Below are 12,154 nucleotides of genomic sequence, written 5' to 3' on the forward strand. Positions count from 1 at the left end.
TAATTAATAATAATGATTTGTTTAAAGATAAAAAAAATTATTAATAATTTTTTTTTTTTTAATAGAGATAAAAATTTTTTATTTTTATTTATCTATTTATTTAAATATCTATTTTGAAAACTTCATATTCTTCAATTTTATAATTTTTTTTACCTTTTCCTTTAAAATCGTAATATTGTTCGAAATAGCTGTCTTTATTTATATTACAATCTGACGAAATTGTTAAACCTTGATGAAGTAATCCAAACACAGGGCCATATTTAATGTTTGAATATATAGTTTGAAAATTTTGATTCCCACTTTTTTTAATTAAAACTGGTGGTAGATTTGATAAATCAAATAAAAACATTTGGTCATCTAGTTGATATTGTGTTGAAGGTGACCAATACTTTGATGTAAATCCACCAAATATATTATCTTTAGATTTAACAATGGTTATAGTTGGTCCTGCAAAGTCACATAATTCATGAAATAAACTTGCTGAAAAGTTATTTTCTGATGCCTATATGAATTGTGAAAAACAAACCATAAGTATATTATCCCTTGATAATGTGAAGTAATTACTTACTCTATATATTAATGTAGTTTTTTTTATCTGAAGAGAATCTTTTATTAATTTAATCAAATCATTTGATAGAAATTGTGGTAATATTTTAGATTGGTAAAAATGATATGGGTATAAAATCTGCTTTAAACCTTGTAAACAATAAAAATCAGCTTCAACAAACAATTCTCCTCTAATAATTGGGCACTTTGGTAAATTATTTATGTCACCTCTTAAATAATTTAGTATATATCTAAAATGAGATCCATCCCTAAATATTATTTAAATACTATTAATAAATCTATTATTATTATTATTATAATTATTTTTTATAATTTACCTATCAATAAAAAGTGTATCTGGTTTATTTTCTTTTTTTATTAAATTGATATTATAATTACCAGAAAATAATATATCGAAATATGATTCTTTTTCGTTTGTTAGAGTACCTCTTGTTGTATAATATTCAACACCACCTATATTTAATACTATTGGCTCACCAAATGATTTGATATAAAGATCATTATTTTTTATACTACAGCCATTATTTTTGTCACTACTATTGTTATTTAATAATGTTACTGTTAAACTATTCTCTGGGAAATCATTCATTTTTATTTTATTTTATTTTATTTTATTGTGTATAATTATTAAACAAATAAATAAATTTAAAAAAAAAAAATGAAATAATTAAACACACTATTTTTTTTTTATTTTTTTTTTTTTATTTATTTTTTTATAATAATTTTTTATTATAAGAAATTAAAAAGGAAATAGTTCCTTTTTTAACAAATTAAATGTTGCAATGATTATATTATTGTAAATCCTTATATAAAACTATATTTTTGTGCGATAATATCTATATTTAAATCCGTGATTAAAAACAACAAAAAACAAATATATATATATAAATAAACAAACAAATAAAAAAATAAGTATAATTGGATAAAATTTTATTTGTTTTTTTTTTATTAACTGTAAATTTGATATCTTGTCCCAAACATCCTAAATAAATACTTGGTACTGTTATTTTTATCTTTATATATTTGACAGAATAATCATATCAAATCACATATAAAATAATAAATATTTAATTATTGTTTTGCTAAAAATTTCTTAAAAGATTCTTAATTAGTCAGGTTTGGACTCCCTCTTTTTTTTTTGTTTGCATAAGTGGCACCGATGTGTTAATTAATTCTATTTAAAAAATTTCAATAAACAAAAAAAAATTAAAAAAAAATAAAAAAAAATAAAAAAATAAATAAAATAATTAAATATTATTTTTTTTATATTTTTTTATATTTTTTTTGAAGAAATTTTCAAACTAAAATAAATTTCATATTTAAAGTATTTTTAAATTACCTTTTTCATTAAATTCAACACTTAATATTAAATAAATTATATTAATATTACTAAAATATATATATTCTACAAATAAAATGACATCAAATTTTGTTAAAAGACCATTATACGGTGGAGCCATCGAAATTTCCATTCCAGAAAGATTTAGAGATATTACCCAATTTAGACAAGTTCCAGACCACCAAGAAGTTTTTGTTGACGAAAAGTCTGATCAAAGTTTTATCGTTGAATTAAATGAAAAACAAAGCGTTGTTGATGATCAAGCCATTCTCTTCCACTATGAAAATTTAACCGAAGAATTAGAATTACCAAAAGAAAAATCAGTCGTTTTAAACCAAAGAAAATTAACCAATGATGAACTCCCAAATTTCCCAAATAATCCAAAATATATCTTATTAGCTCAACAAAAAGTTGCAAAATTTAAAGAATCCGCTGAAAATACTGTATGCATTTAAAAATAATAACAAACAATCAACTATAAGGAAATAACAATAATAATAATAATAATAACAATAATAATAACAAATAATAATTTTTAAATAATATTTAGGTTAATTTATATATGCTCTTAGTTAGATTGGAAAAACAAAATACAGATATTTTAATCATATTAAATGACACTATCGAAATTTCTCCAGCCAGTAGCAGCAAAAATGCTCAAACTCAAACAAATCAATCTGAAGTTGAAGCTCTCTTTTTAAATTCCATAAAATCATTCAAGATTAATGATTACTCTCTTTTCCAAAATAATTAAAAAGTAAAAAAAAAGAATGAAAAAAAAAAATGAAAAAAATAAAACTAATATTCTTTATTAAACTTGGTTATAGTTAATAAAATAATCAATATACAATTCCAAATGGTCTTAATTATTTATTTTATTTTATTTAATTTGCTGTAGTTGTCGTAGTTGTTGTTGTTGTTGTCTTTGTTGCATTTTTTAATTTACTTGGTGAAATCATATTGGGATCAAAAGGTTTACATTGTTTAACTCTGGTTCTTTCTCTGCAAACTGGACATTCTAATTTCAAGGATAGCCATTGATTCCAACACTCATAACAACAAACATGGTTGCAGGGTGAGTAATATGGATTATCATAGGCTGATTGACAAATGGGGCAACAATCTATAAAAAACAAAAAACATTAGTATCATTACATAAAAAACCATATGGTTTTAAAAATCAATGCATACCTTTGTTGATATTATTATTTGAAATACTATTACCACTATTATTGCTATTGTCACCATCATCTTTATTATTTTCATTTATTTTTAAAAGTTCTTCATTATATTTATTTTGAGGATTATTTATACTACTATAATAACGACTAATTCCGGCTGTAACATAATGACTATCACTACAATTGCTGCTATTGTTTCCTGTTATTGTCGAATTTGTTTTCTTTGGTGTTAAAAATCCTTTTGGATGTCTTGGTGATTTAACTTGCTTCCCTGATATTAAATCATATTCGACTCTTTTCTTTTTTAATGGTGTAGTTATTTGTAAAGATGAACTAGTTGTTTGTGATGAGTGATTTATTGGTTTAGATATGAACCTATTACTATTTTTGGTATCTTCACCAATAAATATTGTATCATCATCAAACTTACTATTATTATTATTATTATTATTATTATTATTATTATTATTATTATTATTATTATTATTATTATTATTATTGTTATTGTTATTTATGTTACCGCTGGATGAATCTGAAAGAAAAATTAAATCGTCATTAAATTTATCATCGTTATCTTTTTCATTTAATTTTAATAAGGTGTGGTTTAAAACTTCTTCATTTAAACTATTAGAAAAATTGATGTTGAAAGATTGTTTTTTTGGATGACTTTCTAAATCTTCTAATGTTTTATCGGTTTTGAAATTATTATTATTATTATAACGGTCAAACTCATCTACTACGGTTTTTTGATGCTGGAATGGTGTCAGTGATGGTGAGTTTGTATTTGGTGTATTATCCTTGGGTGTTAAATTTGAATTTGGTGTAATACTATTATCTTTGGGTGTTACATTATTATCTTTTGGTGTTACGTTATTGAAGCTTATATTATTGTTACTATTTAATGGTGAGTTTTCGTGATCTGAAGATATTTCTTCTATTTTTCTTTTAATTGGAGATGATAAGTTTTCAACACCACCACTATTGCTTCTACTACTACTACTACTTTGAGAATGGACTATTACTAATTTATCATTAGTATTATCTATAATATTGTTCTTATTGGTTATAATACTATTAGATGATGAAGCACTTTCTTCACCTATAGATGCATTACTACCAATACTATTATCATTATTATTATTATTACTAACTATAGAATCTATATCGATTGAAGGCAAAATTTCTTCCTCTTCTTCTTCTTTTTCTTCATTTTTAAATTGATCTACATTGTTGAATAAATCCAACACTAAATTATCTACATCACCACTAAATTCTGGTAAACCCTCTTGCTTGTTATCAGCTGAACTATTATAATTGAGGGATCCCATAGTTATTTCATATTTATATTATTTAATTATTATTTATTATTATTGTATATATAAATTTATTAAATATATATTATTATTTTTTAAGATTTTAAAAAAAAAAAAATGAAAATTTAATAAAAAAAAAAAAAAAATTAAAAAAAAAAAAAAAAAATTTTATTTTATTTAAAAATTTGGTTTTTATAGGAAATTCCAACATATTTTATTTTAAAAATAATTAAGAAAAATACTTATAACAAATATTTATTATCTTTTATTATCATTACAGGACCAATAACTATTTTTTCGTATGAATTTGGAAGATTTAATAATTTAGTATTATAGAATTGCGGAAGACGAATCGTTTTTACAGATGAAGGTACATTAGATTGGTTTAAAGGATGTTGATAGAATGAACCAAAATCCAAATGCTCTATATTTTGATGAAGAACACCCTCCTTTAAACGCCTGTCATAACAGTATCCAAAATGTAATGTTTTGACTGACAGTGGAATTACACCTTTAGAAAATGGTTTATTAAATTTTATACCCATTTTTAAAACTTGTAGAGAATTTGGAAGTACCCCAATACCAATAGTTTTATCGTATTTTTTAAATATTAGTGTATGTACATTAGGTAAGTCACCAACATTAAGACTACTATTAAACTCACCAGAAAGTACTAACTCCTTTAAAGATATAGGGAACTGACTCGATCTTATAGGAACACTGGTAGTGGTGGGTGCAAATATTAACGCTTCAAGCGAATCTAAAAATTCAATGCCATACAATGTTGTTCCGCCTTTTAAAGTTAGCTTTCTGACACAAGAGGGTATTTCTGCAGGCTGAAAACCATTATTAAATATTATCTCTGTTATATATTCTTTGTGGTTGTGTCTCAAATATTCCAACCTTGTATTAAACACAGCTTTATAGTTATCTTTAAATAAATTTAATTGCTCTATAATTGCTTTTCTTAATACCACATTCCTCCAAATAAATAAAAAATCAATATTATTAATATTATTATTGGTGGCCATTTAAATTAAAATCTTTTAAATTTCTTTTTTTTTTTTTATATTGCACAATAATTTCTGAAATTTGAAAAAAAAAATTTTATTTTTTTTATTTAAAATATTTATCAGTATTTTTTATGCTTTCAGTGAAAATATGCTCCATATAAAATAAATGAGGATTTAAAATATTGAAACCTAAACTATCAGCAATTTCACATTTTGTTAGATATTCATTATCTTTTAGATTTATTATTTTTTGATCATTGCAATTTGGTTCTTGATATTGTTTGTGTATAGCCATGCTTAGGTTAAGTAATTCGGTAATACCAATTTCAACTATTTTAGAAACCAAATATTCCACTATAGGATAAGTAAACTCATCAGTGTTTCTTAGGCAATTTGAATATATAAAAACTGCAGCATCGTCATCATGTGGGGTGCCACAATCATGAATTTTAATTTTTTTTAAAGATGGATTTAAATCTAGTTTTAAATTTGAAATTTCAATTACTTTATAACCACCATTGATATATTTATATTTAAATAATATTGAGTCTATAACTCTTAAATTCAAATCCTTAGCCACTAATCTATATACCATTACTATAGGTGTTTTAAACTCTATAAGTTTGTTGACCAACACCTTAGTGCCCCAGTATATGGGTAAGCAATTTAATCCAGCATTATTAATGTAGAGCAGACTATTTAATTTATTAAATGTGTCAGTGTCATTGGATGAATATTCTATAAAAATTGATGCGGTAATTTCTGATAAGTTTTTTTTTAAATGTTTAATTATGTTTTTATTAAAATGGATAGAATTTTTAAGTGGGGATAATTTTGAATGGTCACTAATGTCTTTTGAAAATGGATCAGGACTGTGAAAATGTAGTTTTGTGAAAGTTAATATCCAGTTTGAAATTAAATAGTATTCTTGCATTGATATCTTAATATTTAAATTATATCGATTTAAAATCTGAACGAATGTTAAGTTTTCATTTTTACATTCCTTGAAACAATTTAAATCATTTCTATCTCTAACTTCTTTTAATTTAATTAATAATTTTAAAAATCTTTCTTTTAAAAGGTTATATTGTTTTTCAAAAATAAACCAAGTTATGATTGCTCTAAAGTGACATGAGTTTTCACCTACCAAAGGGTCGAAAGAAATATAGTTTTTATTTATAAAATCGTTAGCAGCACCTTCTATTAATACCATTAATGTTTCATAGTGAATTTTAATTTGTAAAATTAATTGTTGATTACGGGTTCCAGTCAAATTAAAATTGACTGGGAGTAAATTTTTTAAATATAAAAACTTTTCATATGGCTCTATTTCTCTTTTTTCCTCCATTGTTTAATTATTTCTTATATTATATTTCTTAATAAAAATCAATTTTATCTTGTATTTTAAATATATTAACTTGATAATAAAAAAAAAAATTTTAGGAAATTATTTATATAAAATTAGAAAAAAAAAAAAAACAAATTATAGTTTCGATATGTAAGTGTGTGTTTTTAAATAAAAAATCTTTTATGATAAAAGACTTTTATTTTTAAATACTTGATACATTCAATATAATTAATAATAATTGGTTATTTATTGTCATTTTTAAAATTTACACCCTATATATTAATTTTAATCATAACCTTAATTTTGAATTTTATATCTATTTGTAAATTTATTAATTTTTTATTATAATCATCTGATAATATCAAACAAATAAACTTTTAATATTTTTTATTTTATAGATTTCCCCTATAATTTTATATTTTATAAATTTTTTTTTTTTTCCCAAATAATAAAATTATGCAGAATCCTATGTTAACATCGGTGTATTAAAAATGATACAACATTGATACAAGACAATACAAGAAAATCAAATTAAAAATAATTATAAACATTTAGAGAATAAAGATTTTACAATATTAATTATGTTTAATATAAAATTAGATACCTATATTGATAAATTTAAAATTATTAAAGATAAAAAAAATGTTATCTGGGTCAAAAATTTTGATAACTACTGTATTGTTTATTATTATTTATAAATTAATTAAAATAAAATAAAATATTGGTAAAATTAAATTATCAATTTGATTTGTTGAGGCTTCTATAACTGAACATAGAGTGGATGCAAAAATAATTTTAAAAAGAGTGAATGTAGTGAATGAAGAGGATGTGAAAAAGTAAAATAAGAGAGATGCTAAAATTGTAAAAACGGAGCCTGCTATTGTTCCCTCGATTGATTTGTGTGATGAACCAAACCATTTGGTACGGCCATATTTTACACCGAAATAAGATGCCATTGTATCACCAACCCCAATCGTTACAATACCAGAGAATGGTGATAGTACATGGTATGGTTTACTACTAGTAACGGCGGCGTTACCTAATAAATCTATAAAAAAAGTGAAGAATAGTGGTATCGAGCAACCCAATAACAAATATAAATGGGTTAATGTTGCAATGCCAGAGTCACGACTATCTAAAAACCTATCCATATAGATTTTGATTGGCTCGGCCAATGGAGGTGCCATTGAATACTTTAATAACTCTAATAAAACCAAAGCACTAATTGAAACTGCATAACTAAGGACCATAAAAGTGTTCATTTGGAACCCTGTGTTGTTTATACTTGCAAAACTACCACTACTTGGAAAGAATAACAATGGAGGAGTAAACATTACTATTGCTAAAATATGGAAATACTTTCTAGAGATAATCATGGGTATTTCAGAGTGAATCGATGGCTGATATAATACTATTGTACACACTAAAAGCATTGACCAGATTATCATTAACCACATAATTTCCTGGCTACTTGCAATATATTCAAAAACCCATTCAAATGGATTTTGACCAACTTGATACGAAAGTACTGGATAAATTATTAAAAATATAACACCCACTACTAATAAATAAAATTGGGTACTCTTTATAATGATTTGTTTATTTTCTGAAAATTTTGATATAATAATAGTTTTTGTATTTGATTTTATAGTAATATCATTATTAGATGTTATGGTAGTGGTTGTTTCTACTATTGGTGATTGTAAAAATGATTTTGATACAACTAACTTTCTTAAATTACTAGCAATACCAAATATACTACTAATCAATACTACCAATAATGCCCCTAAAATTAAACTATAAAAACAATATAATATATTTAAATTATTAAATTTATAACTATTATTATAATTATTATTATTATTGCCATCGGTTATGAGCAAATCAAATATATATCTAAATGATTCTGATATTAATATTGACAAAAATTGTGAAATTACTGATGCTTCACCTATTGTAAAACTAGCTGTTAATTTTTCTAATAACTGCTTGCAGACTAAAATATATATTATATTAACAAACTGTAATAAAACTGATACTATTGTTATATTGATTATTTTATTATCACTAATATTTATTAAATCTGATTCTGATGAAAATATTAATACCGCCAAACTAGTGATGAATGATATGAAGTAAACTATAAATTTATTATTTGTGGGTGGAGGGGTATTAAAGGAATTTGCTGACGAAAGTGGTGGTGATGATTTATCTTTTGAGGGAGAGGACAACCCTGATAATGATAGATAATTTAATAAATAAAGTGGTGATACTATTGAAACTGATAATAAGTGAAATAAAACCAAATCTATATTAAATGAATCTGTGCTATTATTATTACTGCCAACTATGCGATTAATATTATATAATAAAATAACCAATACATTTGGTAATAGTGATGCTGATAATGATAAACCCCAATCTGTTACCAAAGGTCTCTGTATAATAGATTTATTATTAATTTTACTAAACTTGCTTTTATTGTGCAAATAAAACTGAATGATGATATTAACTATTAAAGATAATAGTATCAAGTTTCTATTTTCGCCATCGCCAATGCTAATAAAAGATATTAAAAGTACTATAATCGAAATTGAAATTTGCAAAATAAATTCAATATTTAATTTATTATTATGATTTATACATTTATTATTTTGGTCGTATATTACATTATTGTTTTCATCATTATCATTATTACTATTATCTGAATTTTTATTTATAATATTATTTAATTTTTTTTTTTTGTTCATTATTATACATTAATTTTAATTAATATGCTGATTTAAATATTATTAAATTAAAATCGGTGGAATAGGCATCAATGAATTTTTTTTTTGAAATTAATCTAATAATCGAATTTAGAAAAAAAAAAATAAAAAATAAAAAAAATAAAAATAAAAAATAGGAAATTAATTTTTTTTTTTTTTTAAATTTTTTTCTTCTAATTAATTCTTTTATAGATACCTAAATTCTTTTTTTCTGATTTTAACAAAAATAAAAAAATAAAAAAAAAAGTCGTTGTGACACCAAATATATATATATGCAGCACAAAAAAACCAATTTTTTCAATTCAGATCAGAAAGATTGTAAGGGTCTAAAAAATTATTTTAAATGAATTTAGAAAAAAATAAATTTTTAAAAAAAATAAAATAAATTTTAAAAAATTAAAAAAAAATAAAAAAAAAAAAAAAAAATTTTAAAAAAGCTTAAATTTAAAACAAAAACACACACAGAAATCATTATTTCTTATATATTTATTTAATAAATTTAAAAAACAAATACAATTATCTTTTTTTAATTAGTTTTTTTTTTTTTATGTATATTTAAATCTTTGTGTTTGTTTTTTTTGTATATAAAAGAAAAAAAAATGAAATTTTTAAAAAACTTAATATTATTATTTATATGTTGTAATTTAATAAACTATACTAATGCATCAATATATCATATTTCAACAACTGGTAATAAGGTATTTAAAATAAAATATAATTGATATAAAATATTATTATATTTAATATAGTTTTACTGACTATCAGTTTTATTTTAAAATAAAATAAAGGTAACAGAAGTATTATCATTTTTATACTCACCTAAATCAAAAGTACCACATACTTCACCAGGTAATGGAAATTCATATATTTCACTTAATAACTCAATCATTACAGTTAACGAAATCACAGATAATTCATACCCTTTTGTAAATATATTATTCTATAGTAACCAAGCACAAAGTTTTATTGGATCAACAACAAAACCTGGCTCGGATTGCTGTCCAATGGGTGCAACCAATTGTCAATATGGCTCAATTATTATTCAAGGTTCAACCTATACAACAATAGCTAATGAAAAAGATTATAAAATTACATTAAACAAAGCCGATGGTGTGGATGCATTTGGTTATACTTTTATCCCAAATAAAGCTGGCACCTACAAACTTCCAGATCTTATCTCAAACATAGAGACTACAGGTGTTTACGCTGCATTCATTATGAATTGTTCAACTGCATCAGACTACACAATAGAAGGAGATATTATATTTATGAATCCATATGGCTATCTATCTGGTGAAAAATTCCCATTTTTATATGTAACTATAACCATTAAAAGCTAATTGTTGTTTGTAATAAAATCTAACAACATTATATTTTTATTCTATAGTATAATCTAGTCATATCAGGATTATATGTTGGTCTATTTATTATGTGGGCAGTTTTATTCTTCAAATTTAAAGAAACAGCATTAAAGATTCAATTTTGGGTATCATTTGTTATTCTTTTAGGTTTTATCGAAAGTTTATCCAACTACATTATCTATAGCAGCATTAATAAAAGTGGTAATTTTAGTACAAGTGATGCAGTATTTATGACACTTTTTAGTACATTAAAGAATGGTTTTGCCAGAGCTCTTGTAGTATTAGTTGCACTAGGTTATGGTATAATAGTGTAAGTACTTTCATATTTTTTTCTATCATATCTTTTATATTAATAATAAAATTTTTTATTTTATTTAGACCAAAATTACCACAAAATGTCAAAGTTAAATTATCTATAGCAACTATTTCATATATTGTTTTTAAAGGTATTCAAGAGTATCTACTTAAAACTCCAAATAGCAATACAGGAAAGGTGTTTTATGTTTATTTAACTATACCAGTATCAATATTGGACACATTGTTCTATTGGTGGATATTATTTGCTCTTATAAAGAACTTAGAAGTTTTGAATGCTAAAAAACAAATGGTTAAGGTTTACATGTTTAGAAAATTCATTTGGGTATTATTACTTAGCGCTGTTGCATCATTCATCATTTTAACCTGCCAAATATTTGTAAACTCAACTAAATCATTCGATTATGGCATTCAAACTGGCTGGATCATCGATGTAGTTTGGGGTGCCTCTTATTTCACTGTTTTAGTTGCAATTTGTTGGATCTGGAAACCAAATTCAAACAATCAGAAGTTTGCCTATTCAGAATTAAATGATCAAGATGAAGAGGTAGTTATGGAATCAATTGACTCTTATGGAAATATAAGTAGAAATCGTAATTCAAATGATATTGAAAGTAATATAACTCAACATGACAATGTAATTGAAGAAATCGATGATGATGAAATGCAAAATGCTTTTTCAATTCAAGATAATGATGATGACACTGATGAAGTTAGAAGAAACAAAGAAAAAAGTAAAGTATAAATTTATTATAAATTACTTCAAAATTAAAAATATTAAATGTTAATATTTATTTATTTTATTTTTTAGCTGATATTGCCGATATGTTTAGTAAACTTTAAAAAAATAATATAATTATTAAAAAAAAAAAAAACAATCTAAATAAAAAATTGTTTTTAATATTTCATTTTTATTTTTTTTCTTAACCCTCATTTTAAACCTCTAAAA

At 23.1% G+C, this 12,154-nt stretch overlaps 8 protein-coding genes across 8 annotated transcripts; 3 read left to right on the forward strand and 5 right to left on the reverse strand.

Annotated features, from left to right (window-relative positions):
• Nucleotides 1–47: 47 nt before the first annotated feature.
• Nucleotides 48–1,167, reverse strand: DICPUDRAFT_46038 (uncharacterized protein). Its single transcript, XM_003285352.1, has 3 exons — nucleotides 885–1,167; nucleotides 569–815; nucleotides 48–502 (listed from the first exon to the last, which is right to left on the reverse strand). The coding sequence occupies exons 1-3, from the start codon at nucleotides 1,154–1,156 to the stop codon at nucleotides 101–103; spliced, it is 921 nt and encodes a 306-aa protein (XP_003285400.1). The 5' UTR covers nucleotides 1,157–1,167; the 3' UTR covers nucleotides 48–100.
• Nucleotides 1,168–1,983: 816 nt separating this feature from the next.
• On the forward strand, nucleotides 1,984–2,660 carry DICPUDRAFT_29264 (uncharacterized protein; the record flags this gene model as incomplete). The annotated part of the gene is made up of 2 exons (XM_003285324.1): nucleotides 1,984–2,349; nucleotides 2,457–2,660. 2 exons carry the CDS (start codon nucleotides 1,984–1,986, stop codon nucleotides 2,658–2,660), a joined length of 570 nt encoding a protein of 189 aa, XP_003285372.1.
• A 172-nt stretch (nucleotides 2,661–2,832) lies between these two features.
• DICPUDRAFT_24770 (uncharacterized protein) lies at nucleotides 2,833–3,027 on the reverse strand (the record flags this gene model as incomplete). Its single annotated transcript, XM_003285353.1, has 1 exon — nucleotides 2,833–3,027. A coding segment is annotated over one exon (195 nt), but the record flags the coding sequence as incomplete, so codon positions are not given.
• A 1,615-nt stretch (nucleotides 3,028–4,642) lies between these two features.
• Nucleotides 4,643–5,431, reverse strand: DICPUDRAFT_149266 (uncharacterized protein; the record flags this gene model as incomplete). Its single annotated transcript, XM_003285354.1, has 1 exon — nucleotides 4,643–5,431. The coding sequence occupies one exon, from the start codon at nucleotides 5,429–5,431 to the stop codon at nucleotides 4,643–4,645; it is 789 nt and encodes a 262-aa protein (XP_003285402.1).
• Nucleotides 5,432–5,516: 85 nt separating this feature from the next.
• Nucleotides 5,517–6,761, reverse strand: DICPUDRAFT_76319 (uncharacterized protein; the record flags this gene model as incomplete). The annotated part of the gene is made up of 1 exon (XM_003285355.1): nucleotides 5,517–6,761. The coding sequence occupies one exon, from the start codon at nucleotides 6,759–6,761 to the stop codon at nucleotides 5,517–5,519; it is 1,245 nt and encodes a 414-aa protein (XP_003285403.1).
• A 692-nt stretch (nucleotides 6,762–7,453) lies between these two features.
• DICPUDRAFT_29220 (uncharacterized protein) lies at nucleotides 7,454–9,511 on the reverse strand (the record flags this gene model as incomplete). The annotated part of the gene is made up of 2 exons (XM_003285356.1): nucleotides 7,454–8,031; nucleotides 8,065–9,511. 2 exons carry the CDS (start codon nucleotides 9,509–9,511, stop codon nucleotides 7,454–7,456), a joined length of 2,025 nt encoding a protein of 674 aa, XP_003285404.1.
• Nucleotides 9,512–10,332: 821 nt separating this feature from the next.
• DICPUDRAFT_29253 (uncharacterized protein) lies at nucleotides 10,333–11,204 on the forward strand (the record flags this gene model as incomplete). The annotated part of the gene is made up of 2 exons (XM_003285325.1): nucleotides 10,333–10,845; nucleotides 10,917–11,204. Coding segments are annotated over 2 exons (801 nt in total), but the record flags the coding sequence as incomplete, so codon positions are not given.
• A 119-nt stretch (nucleotides 11,205–11,323) lies between these two features.
• DICPUDRAFT_91491 (uncharacterized protein) lies at nucleotides 11,324–12,112 on the forward strand. The gene is made up of 2 exons (XM_003285326.1): nucleotides 11,324–11,939; nucleotides 12,017–12,112. The coding sequence occupies exons 1-2, from the start codon at nucleotides 11,495–11,497 to the stop codon at nucleotides 12,046–12,048; spliced, it is 477 nt and encodes a 158-aa protein (XP_003285374.1). The 5' UTR covers nucleotides 11,324–11,494; the 3' UTR covers nucleotides 12,049–12,112.
• Nucleotides 12,113–12,154: the final 42 nt, after the last annotated feature.

This window comes from Dictyostelium purpureum (genome assembly GCF_000190715.1).
Source record: "Dictyostelium purpureum unplaced genomic scaffold DICPUscaffold_44, whole genome shotgun sequence".
NCBI classification, from domain to species: domain Eukaryota; phylum Evosea; class Eumycetozoa; order Dictyosteliales; family Dictyosteliaceae; genus Dictyostelium; species Dictyostelium purpureum.

What these genes read in the sequence shown, in the direction of transcription:
- DICPUDRAFT_46038 (XM_003285352.1), bottom strand. Translation starts at nt 1,156, where the DNA reads ATGAATGATTTCCCAGAGAATAGTTTAACAGTAACATTATTAAATAAC. An exon ending in GATACACTTTTTATTGATAG is followed by an intron (nt 816 to 884) that starts GTAAATTATAAA and finishes AATAATATTTAG; the next exon opens with GGATGGATCTCATTTTAGAT. An exon ending in AAACTACATTAATATATAGA is followed by an intron (nt 503 to 568) that starts GTAAGTAATTAC and finishes CAATTCATATAG; the next exon opens with GCATCAGAAAATAACTTTTC.
- DICPUDRAFT_91491 (XM_003285326.1), top strand. Translation starts at nt 11,495, where the DNA reads ATGGTTAAGGTTTACATGTTTAGAAAATTCATTTGGGTATTATTACTT. An exon ending in TAGAAGAAACAAAGAAAAAA is followed by an intron (nt 11,940 to 12,016) that starts GTAAAGTATAAA and finishes TTTATTTTTTAG; the next exon opens with CTGATATTGCCGATATGTTT.